Source organism: Myotis davidii, unplaced genomic scaffold, assembly GCF_000327345.1.
Source record: "Myotis davidii unplaced genomic scaffold, ASM32734v1 scaffold244, whole genome shotgun sequence".
In the NCBI taxonomy this organism is placed as follows: Eukaryota; Metazoa; Chordata; class Mammalia; order Chiroptera; family Vespertilionidae; genus Myotis; species Myotis davidii.
In genome coordinates, this window is record NW_006294993.1 from 244,980 (window position 1) to 255,239 (window position 10,260).

At 62.8% G+C, this 10,260-nt stretch overlaps 1 protein-coding gene across 5 annotated transcripts; it reads left to right on the forward strand.

Moving 5' to 3' along the window:
• Positions 1 to 6: 6 nt before the first annotated feature.
• Positions 7 to 10,066, forward strand: ZNF512B (zinc finger protein 512B). Of its 5 annotated transcripts, none has more exons than XM_015567687.1 (18): positions 7 to 1,601; positions 1,902 to 2,044; positions 2,392 to 2,520; positions 2,638 to 2,943; positions 2,980 to 3,404; positions 3,515 to 3,741; positions 3,846 to 3,917; positions 4,017 to 4,163; positions 4,320 to 4,444; positions 4,515 to 4,607; positions 4,804 to 4,902; positions 4,980 to 5,150; positions 5,312 to 5,506; positions 5,718 to 5,819; positions 6,084 to 6,146; positions 6,454 to 6,552; positions 6,749 to 6,964; positions 9,898 to 10,066. In XM_015567687.1, exons 1-18 carry the CDS (start codon positions 1,379 to 1,381, stop codon positions 10,024 to 10,026), a joined length of 2,964 nt encoding a protein of 987 aa, XP_015423173.1. In that variant the 5' UTR covers positions 7 to 1,378; the 3' UTR covers positions 10,027 to 10,066. The 5 variants fall into 5 exon arrangements, 4 of the variants coding, with proteins under 4 accessions (XP_015423173.1, XP_006769567.1, XP_006769568.1 ...); XM_006769504.2 differs by having other exon boundaries at positions 7,169 to 9,990; XM_006769505.2 differs by lacking the exon at positions 9,898 to 10,066 and having other exon boundaries at positions 230 to 1,601; positions 6,749 to 7,156.
• The last annotated feature ends 194 nt before the right edge of the window (positions 10,067 to 10,260 follow it).

Genomic DNA, 10,260 nt, shown 5'->3' on the forward strand with positions numbered 1-10,260 from the left:
CTGGGGTCCACCGAGAGGCCTTGCCGTTGCCCGGATGGCTGCCTGTGGTCAGCGCGTGGTGCCCCCACAGCCCAGCGAAGGTCCCACCTTTCCGTCCCTGCTGGGCCCTCCCAGAGGGTGGAAGCCCTTTCTCCTGTTGTGAGAGTTGCAGGCCTGGATGGAAGGAGGGTCTCTGCCTCCTACGCCAGCCCTGGCCCCAGGCCCCCCAACTTTGAATTTTCCTCTCAAGCTGGATAAAGACTGGAAGGGGGGTCCCAGCAGGCACCTGCACCAAAGGCCACTTGAGGTCATCATGGGGCTTGGGTGGCTGTGGAAGTGGCAGTGTGAGGCCTTTCAGAGCAGTTTCTTCAGACCTTTCTAGACCTATACCTCTCTCCAGGCCCAGGATCTGGGCACCTCCTGGGCAATGGGCAGTGACTATACTGACCTCTGACCTCAACCTTACTGATAGCTTCTGTAATTCCCTTCCCATCCTCTCTGGTCTCAGTTAGTTAGAAACTGCCAGGAGAGGGGTCACGTGTTCACATAGCCCCTGCCCACCCTCTTCCGCAGCCTTGGGTGTCCCTGTTAGAGGACCCAGTAGGACTGAGCTCAGAGTCCCTCCAGGTCTCATGCCCATGCAGGCCCAGCTTACGTGGCGAGGTGTTCCCTGTGGCTGGTAGCCAGTGGTCTCTGGGGTGGTGCCGGTGGCCCTGTAGATGGGGACAGAGAGGTTCCGGAGGGTGGAGGTGAGGACAGCCAGGTGGAGGATGGCCGAGAAGCCCAGCCTGCATGTGGCCTCCCTCGGGGTGGAGGGTCCCCAGCAGGAACAAACAGAGAGGGGGTCACATAGGAAGGATCCACTAGGACAGGGACCTCCTTCCTTGGTCCTGCCTCTGGAAAGGGACACACGCAGTTGGGGAGGGGTTAGGGGCCCTCTGTGCCCGCATTGGCCATCTTCCATCTGTGTCCTGGGAGAAAGATCCAGGGGCACCTGCCTGGGTAGGGTGGCATTGCCTTGAGTCTGGGTGGGGCTGTGAAGGAAGGTGTCCCAGGGTGCCCGGCCAACAGCCTGTGTGCCAACAGCCATGTGGTGTCATAATTGGCCCCAGGAGCAATGCTGTTAATCTCCTGCCTGAGCACTCTACCTCTCCTGGGCCACCCAGCCCCGTGCTGGGCGTGAGATGCATGGCTCTCGGCACCTCTGCACTGTGTCTAGGACGCATGGAGCCCATTGGACCTGATGAGTGTCTCAGGACAGGGTTAGATCCTTCCAAGCTGATGGGGTCTCCTGGGGAGAGCTCAGCTGGGCAGTCACTCCCCTAAACTAGAAGCCTCCCATCACCTGCTTTCCCTGTGACCAAGAGCACAGGCAGGCTGGCTCCCTTTTCTGCAGCCAATGAGCAGGTCTGTCTGGGGGGTGGGGTGCAAGGACAGCCATTTCAAGTCCCAAGAGCCGGCCCTGATGGACCTCACAGGTCTGTCCACTTGCTCTGCAGCAATGACTGATCCTTTCTGTGTTGGAAGCGGCCGCCGACTCCTGGGGTCCAGCAAGAGTGGGCCTGGGAAGGAGGGCAGCCAGAATGAGGTCCGACTTCCTGTGCGGCATGATCCAAAGCTGGGTAAGAGGGGTCGGGCTAAGGTCAGCTCCAAGCTGTCGGGAGCAGCAGTGCTGAGTGGGCCACCTCCCGAATGTCCAGCTCCTGGGTGCCAGGTAGCTGCCTGGGCTCCTGAGAGCCTTCCCAGGGTGGGGGCAGCCAGGGGCCCTGGATTCTTGTCCTAGGCTGACTACAGCCTTCCATCCCCAGCCCCATGCCTCATCGGGGGGGAATGAGGCTCACTCCAGGCCTCACCAGGCTCCGGGATAGCAGGAAAGACTACAGGGAGCACAGCTCCAAGCCTTGATGTGCCGTGTGCTGCAGGGTTGCCGGTGGCCCGGGGTGGGCAGACAGTGCCTAGCCAGGCCCCACTCTGCTTTGACCCGGGAAGTCCAGCCAGCGACAGGACAGAAGGGAAGAAAAAGGGGCGTCCGAAAGCTGAGAACCAGGCCCTCCGAGACATTCCCGTGAGCTCCCTGAGGGCTGGGTGGGGCTCATGCTGGGGTCTGCCTGTAAGGCCATTGCCCTGCCTTTGCTTGCCATCCACATGTTCAGCACCAAGCCCTCCGCCCACATCAGTGGGCCACCCTGTGCCTAGGGATTCGTGGCGTGGCCTGGGGCCCAGTGGGCCATGTTCATAGGCCCTCAAGAGCACCCTCACTGCTCAGGGTGGCCTGGATCTTGCTGCGGTCCCAAGGTCAAGGGCTCCTACAGTCTGTCTGCCCTGCAGGCCTGGGCAGGGTGCTGAGTCTGGGGCTCGGGTCAGCAAAGGCCGGGTGGCTGAGGGTCAGCAGCCTGGCCTTTCCCATGCCAGCTCTCTCTGATGACCCAGTGGAAAGACGAATTCAAGGTGCACTCACGGGTGAAGTGTCCCAGCTCAGGGTGCTGGCTGGAGTTCCCCAGCATCTACGGGCTCAAGTACCATTACCAGCGGTGCCAAGGGGTAAGGGGCTGTGGGCTGGGAAAGAAGAGGCCTGAACCCACCCTGGCCAGCTGCTGGCTTGGGTGAGTCTGCACAGAGGCCTGGGCAGCCCATGCCACGCCTGCCCTCTCTACCCAGGGTGCCATCTCAGAAAGGCTGACCTTTCCCTGCCCCTTCTGTGAGGCCGCCTTCACCTCCAAGACCCAGCTGGAGAAGCACCGGATTTGGAACCACATGGACCGACCCCTGTCTGCCCCCAAGCCTGGGCCAGTCAGCCGGCCAGTCACCATTAGTCGGCCCGTTGGGGTCAGCAAGCCCATTGGAGTGAGCAAACCTGTCACTATTGGCAAGCCTGTGGGTGTCAGCAAACCCATCGGTATCAGCAAGCCAGTGCCGGTCAGCAGGCCTGTGCCGGTCACCAAGCCAGTGCCGGTCAGCAGGCCTGTGCCGGCCACTGGAAGCCTCCTTATTAGCAGGTCCGTGCCGGTCACCAAACCAGTGACGGTCAGCAGGCCTGTGCCGGTCACCAAGGCTGTGCCGGTCAGCAGGTCCGTGCCAATCACCAAGGCTGTGCCGGTCAGCAGGCCTGTGCCGGTCACCAAGGCTGTGCCGGTCAGCAGGCCTGTGCCAGTCACCAAGCCCATACCAGTCACCAAGTCTGTGCCCGTCACCAAGGCAGTGCCAGTCACCAAACCAGTGACCACAAACAAGCCAGTGCCGATGACAAAACTTGTGACAGTTACGAAACCTGTGCCCGTCAGTAGGCCCGTGGTGGTCAGTAAGCTGGTGGCCGTCAGCAGGCCCGTGGCCATCGGCAGACACACACCGTCCTGCAAGATGGTGCTGCTGGCCAAGTCTGAGAACAAAACTCCGCGGGCCACGGGGAGGGCCAGTGGGAAAAAAAGGTATGGGGTGCCTTCCAGGGCAGGGGGTGCTCGCCGGCTGCAGCCTGGGGTGCCGGCCCGCAGCGAGCCCCTGACCCCCTGCCTCCTGCTCCGTACCTCCTTCCCTACAGGGCTGCGGACAGCCGGGACGCCTGCCCCCTCCCACCCAAGCAGGCTCGGTCAGAGAGCGGGGAGTGTGGCCCACCCACCACGGGCCCAGGCTCCACCCTCCAGCCCAGCACAGACCCCAGCAGTGGCCCCCTTTCTCTAGGCAGCAGGCCCTTGGGGGGCAAGGAGGTGCCAAGGGCCACAGGCCCTGTGTCCCTGCCTGAAGAGGGAGCTGAGCGCATGAAGCACAGTAAGACCGGGTGGGGGATGTGGCAACAGCCAGGACGGGCAGTGGTCAGCCTCCCTATGGTTATTTGACCAGATCTTGGCCCTCGTTTCTCTCCCCTGAGTCAGGAAGGAAACAGAAAACACCCAAGAAATTCACGGGGGAGCAGCCATCAATCTCGGGAACCTTCGGACTCAAAGGTGAAGCCCCAGTCAGCCGGGCACCGGTGGGACTGGGCTCATGCACAGGTGTGCTCAGGCCCTTGGCCCACACCTGCGCCACCCCACATGTGCACACAGGCCTGGCCAAGGCAGAAGACAAGTCCCGAGGCTACCGTGCCAAGAAGCAGGAGGGGCCTGGCCCTGAGGATGTCCGAAAGAAGGTGCCGGCCCCCACCAACACTGTCAGCAAGGAGGCACCGGCCCCCGTGGCCCACTCAACCCCAGGTGGGGGCTGCTGTGTGGGGGGCACAGGCTGGATCTTGACTGTGAGGTGGTTACTGGACCACACAGACGGGGGCTGAGCGTGGACCCTGGGCTCTGCTTGGCGTTCAGGGCACCTGGGAGCCCGACAGCCCCTGAGGCCCTGGCTCTGCCCCACAGGTGCCCCTGAGGAACAGTGGCAGCGGGCCATTCACGAACGGGGGGAGGCTGTCTGCCCCACGTGCAGCGTGGTCACCCGAAAGACCCTTGTGGGGCTCAAGAAGCACATGGAGGTGTGTCAGAAGGTAAGGCTGCCCCAGGGGCTTCTGGGGGGAGGTGCCCCAGAGCAGCTTCTCATGGGTCCCTTGTCTGCAGCTGCAGGATGCCCTCAAGTGCCAGCACTGCCGGAAGCAGTTCAAGTCCAAGGCCGGTCTCAACTACCACACCATGGCTGAGCACAGCGCCAAGGTACACCACAGGGCCCAGTTGCCATCCAGCCTGACCATTGACACTGACCACAGGCCTCCCTTTCATCTCTCTCACCCTGCCCAGCCCTGCCCACTGACCTTTCATTCCCACACTGCCTGCCCATGAACATCTGTGGGTCCAGTTTGGGGCAGGGACCCTCTGGGGATGAGGCACTGAGGCTGGGCCTGCCCCCCAGCCCTCTGACACGGAGGCCTCCGAGGGGAGTGAGCAGGAGGAGCGCGAACGACTGCGCAAGGTGCTGAAGCAGATGGGGAGGCTGCGTTGCCCCCAGGAGGTCAGTGGGACTACGGGGGGACAGTGTGGGGCGAGGCACAGCCCTTTGCTGGCTTCTTACTGACCCGTGACCTCCAGGGCTGTGGGGCCGCCTTTTCCAGCCTCATGGGCTACCAGTACCACCAGCAACGCTGTGGGAAGCCGCCCTGCGAGGCAGACAGTCCCTCCTTCCCCTGTACCCACTGCGGCAAGACCTACCGCTCCAAGGCTGGCCATGACTATCACATGCGCTCGGAGCACACAGCCCCGGTGAGTGGCCAGTCCGCCTGTCCTTCAGGCAGCGAGTACGCGTGTCCCGCCCCCCCACACACACACTTGCTCATGTGCCCCTGCCCACAGCACATGTCTGGTTCACCGCACCTTCAGGCCATGTGGCTCCTGTTACTCACCTTGGCCTCCTCACCCTGCAGCCCCCGGAGGAGCCCCAGGACAAGCCCTCTGAGGCCGAGGACCTGTTGGGTATCGAGCGGACCCCCAGCGGCCGCATCCGCCGCACGTCGGCCCAGGTTGCCGTGTTCCACCTGCAGGAGATTGCAGAGGACGAACTGGCCCGAGATTGGACCAAGAGGCGGATGAAAGATGACCTGGTGCCTGAGACGGCTCGGGTGAGCCACCTGGGCTCTGAGCAGGATGTGCCTCCACGTGGGGTCCCCTGTGATGGCCCTGCCCCCTGTGACCTGGGCCAGCAGCTGACCTCCAAGGTTCAGATCTCCCTATGGAGGGTACAATTGAGGGCCTCTTTAGAGCAGTGGGAGCGTCGCTGTCAGCTCTGGCCCAGCTGCCGGGGCTCACCCCGGTGCCTGCCTGTTTTCACAGCTCAACTACACTCGGCCAGGCCTCCCCACACTCAACCCCCAGCTGCTGGAGACCTGGAAGAACGAAGTCAAGGAGAAAGGTCACGTCAACTGTCCCAATGACGTGAGCTGGGGCAGACTGGTGGGTGGGCAATGGGGACTTAGGGACAGAGAGCCCAGGTGTGGCCCTGGGTGGCAGCCTTCCAAGTGGCCAGCCTACCTGTGGTCCCTGGGCCTCTGCAGGGTGCTCAGACAGAACCCTGTTGGCAGAGAGGCCTCGACCTCAGCCCCAGAGGCCCAGCCTGCCCACAAGTCTCCATGGGGTAGGAGCTATGATTTGTGTGGGGGCGCTGCCTGGAGGTCCTCCCCATGACTGTCTCCTGCCCAGTGCTGTGAAGCCATCTACTCCAGTGTGTCCGGCCTCAAGGCCCACCTCGCCGGCTGCAGCAAGGTGAGTCCCAGGCGGTCCACCCCGTGGACGGGTGCGCAGCAGTGCCCCCGGGACCCACAGGGGGGCATGCGCCCTCACCTTTGGGGCAGCCTCTTCCATGAGCCCAGGGACCAGCCGGTGCTCCGGGACCTTTGCCGTCCTCCAGCCACAGACATGAGTCAGTCCCAAGTTGTTCCGCCCAGGGGCTCCTCCCGTGGGTACCAAGGGGCACGCTGACCTGTCTAGATAAGCCAGGGCCACCTTCCACGTAACTGCAGGTGGGGAAGTCCTGTCCAACACCTGGGGCTGAGCTGCCCGTGTCTTGCAGGGAGACCACCTGGTGGGAAAGTACCGCTGCCTGCTGTGTCCGAAGGAGTTCAGCTCTGAGAGTGGCGTCAAGTACCACATCCTCAAGGCCCACGCAGAGGTGGGTGGCACAGCCTGTGCCAGGGGCCCGGCCTGTGCTGGATGGACAGGCGGCGGGGTGGGGGTGATGTTTGAGTGAGAGGCCAACATGGAAAAACCCGGCACTTTCCGTGCTTCTCTCCCAAGTGGCTTCAGCTCCCGAGGCCGGGAGGCTCAGCGCCCTCTGTCCGGGCCTCTGGCTGTTTGTCTCTCCCCAGAACTGGTTCCGCACTTCGGCAGGCTCGCCTCCCAAACACAGGAGCCAGGGGTCACTGGTGCCCAAGAAGGACAAGAGTCTGGCAGGCGGGAAGAAGCGGGGCCGCAGGCCCAAGGAGCGGCTCCCGGAGGAGCCTGCGCCCAAGACGGCCCCCCGCCAGGAGGACTGGCCCCCAGGAGGCAGAGACAAGGGGGCCCAGGACTCCACTGGCCGGAAGGTGGGAGCCAGCAGTTCACCCGAGAAGTGAGCATGGTGGCTGTCAGGGCCTGCCCCCACGCTGGCCAAGCCCTCTGTCCAGAGTGGGGTAGCTAGCTCTGGGATACCCTGCCCTCCAGTTCCCCACCCCCTCCCTGCCCACCCCTTTGTCCAGTGGGGCAGCCAGCCCTGCTCTGCTCCTTGAAGGTGGCCCTTCCCCTGGCAGGTTGCTGCAGGCACACCTGGGCTGGGGCTCCCCGAGAAGAGCCAGTGGCAGTCACAGAAGTGCCATCGCCTGGAGGGACACTCACAGGCCTGGCAGAGCCTGGAGGGGTAGAGGGCGGGTCTGCAGCCTGGGCCTCCGCGCCATGGGGGTGCTGCAGAGTGGCCAGATGCCTTTTGGCCCCGGCCATGAGCGCTGCATGCCCCACCTGCTTCCTCAGGCCCAAGGCTCGGGGGTCCCTGCTTCTGGGCTGATGAAGGTACCTCAGCAGCCTCGCCTCTCTCCCCAACACTGGAACCCCAGCACCCCCAGCTACCTCCCTGGACAGACCCTGAGTCTGATCGCTGCCGTGCTGACCTGGTGGTCCGTCCCCTTCACCCTTCCCGCCTCTGGTTCCTCAGCTTCTGTTCTCTACCTCTCCAGGCCCACCCTCCCTGCCGGTGTGACCCCTGCTGTGCTTGGGCCCCGACCCACTGGCTTGTGTCCATGCTGGTGGGGAGAAGGTGGCCCCGCCAACGGGCTCTCTGCCACCCCCAGCGGTACTCCCTGCTTGGGGCAAGGGAGGGCCTCTGGTTTTCTGCTTGCAGGGCAGCAGGAGCTGGGGCCACGAGGAGCACGCTCTAGCTTGGCCGTCACTGTGGGCCTGGCTGGGATGCCTGATCGGTCAGGGATAGCCCAGTCTGGGCCTGGGGCCGTGGGCATGTCGGGCCGGGAACTGAGCCCAGCTCTGCGGAGTGAGCACTGCAGGAAGCAGCCTGTCTGCTGGTCTGGCCTGGCCTGTGGCCAGGCTCCTGAGGGAACACCCACCCTTTGCTTTTACCTGCCCCTTTGTTTCTGGTTGCGTGGTCTTTTGATGTGAGAGCTGAAGGCCAGGGAGGGGCTCGCTGAGGTCACAGTAGGTTGATGGGAGCTCGGGGCTGCCTTGGCTCCCTTTGGGGCCTTGAGGACAGCTAGGCCTGCAGGTTGGGCAGGGTTCAGGCTGGAGTCCAGGGCACCTGGAGGAGTGGGTCCACACCTCTGGCCTCCTCCCTGGGCCCCGCCTTCCAGCTGTGGCGTTGCCTGGGGAGGAGGACACTGAGTCACTGGGTTTGGATGGAGGCTATTTTCCATAGGGGGTGGGGTGGGCTGAGGGCTCGGCCTTGCCGATCCTGGACGATGTGAATTTTGATACTTTCCTGTGTGCTTGTTTCCCCTGGGTGTGTAGTGGATGCCAGTCTTGTGGCTGTGACAAGTAACAACCTTTTTTTTATTCTGTTTTTTATACAAAAACTTACAACAATCTGACATTTTGGTGCTAAGGGTCTCCTGGTGCCAATGGTGGATCTGGGGACTGGGCTAGGGTCCCAGGGGTCCCTCCTCTGCTCAGGGAGGCAGTACTGACTGGGCACCCTTCTGCCTCAAGCTGCCATCCTTACCCAGCCCTGGAGAGGAGGGGCTCCAAGCTGGTCTGGGCTCTCCTCACCCTGCAGTAGGGGGACAAATTCCCAGGGGCTGGGGGCCAGGTCACTGTGCTGCCGGTCTCTGGCTTCTTTGTCCAGAGCTCTGACCCTGGGCAGCCTGGCCTGGTGGTGTAGGGAGGGGGTGTAGAGATGTGGATTCTTCCTGCCCGCACACATGGCACATGGGAGTGACCCAGTGTCAGTCAAGGTGGGCACAGGGGCTGGGCTCTGGGTGTCACTGTGGTGTGGAGCCGGTGGAGGTGGGTCAGGCAGCCACTGCAAGGGCAGCCTCAGGAGGGGAGGGGAAGCAGGCGCTGACAGGAGCCCCAGGTACACTTTCTCTGCCCTTGTCACCAATGGCTGGAGGAGGTTGGGCCTCAGCACCTCTACTGGGGACAGCCGTCTGCCCCAGCCTCTCAGGTACTTGGCCCTTGGGGTGTGAGGGGCTGGTTTTTGCTGGGGGTGTTTCCAGGTCACCCTCCAAAGTCCACAGATGGCCCCTGGAGTGGGACCCCCACCCAGATGTGTGGGAAGAGGTGGGGTCTTGGATAACTTGATGTTTAGCACTTTAACCTCTTTTTTGTCTCTAAAGGGTGTGGGGGCTGCTGCCAAAGCGGCGAGTGGGTTGGACCCGGCTCCCTACACCCCAGTTCTGGTGGTTGAGTGCAGGGCAGAGCCTGGGGGCTCAGCAGGATCTGCCCACCTCCACTCTGGCAGGAACGCGGCCAGGTGACCTGGCCTTGGCTGACGCCTTCAGCGAGAGGGTCCAGAGTGGCAGACGCCAGGGTGCAGTAGGCACAGACTATGCCCGAGACCCAGCCCAGGGCACAGTGCCGGGTCCCTTTCTGAACATCTACCTCTGGCCCTGCCCCCCCCCCTTTGCCCTGAGAACAGGAAAGGGCTGACACTTCACACAAAAATAGGATGCACTTTATTTGCTTGTGCAAAGGCAGATGGATGAGGGTGTCTCCTGATGTGACTGGTGGCCCTCAGCTGTAGCCTGCCCCCTGCCCCCCTGTTCCTCTGGTTCAGAAGGGAAAGGACCCGTTGCACCGACCTGCGGGAGGCAGGGCTGTCCCCGCGGGTCCTCGCTCTGCGGCCTCAGGAGGCTAGTCCTGGAACTGAGGTGCAAGGGGGCCGGCCAGTTCCTCCCGCCTGGCGGACACGCGTCCTTACTTTGGGTTTCTTGGTTTGTTTTTTTAATGCCAGTTCTCCGTACATAAGTGCATTTTGAAAGAGAGGTTCCAACTATCCCTGTAACCATATATATACACATATATTCTATCTACAAAGTGTTTATTTGCAAGATGTTTTGACGGCGGCGAGCTCGGGCCCTGCTCACCTCGTGACCGTCTGTCCCGGTCCTCGTCCCCGCCCCCAGGCCCTGAGTGGCACGGGCGGGCCATCAACTGTATGTATTAAAAATGACTGTATCAAATAAATGTCTATTGATGGTTTTCCAGGGGCTGCGTGGGCTGAATTTGTGGCAACACGCGGGGTGGGGTCCTTTCCCGGCTGACGATGCCCAATTGGGGGTGGGGGGTACCCAGCCGCATAGCCTTGTGGGATTTGTAGTCCGCGGGACGCTCCTGCAGGCTCCCAACTGCGGCTCCAGCGGCCCACCCCGCCCATTCGTCAGCGCTGAGGCCTGGAGCT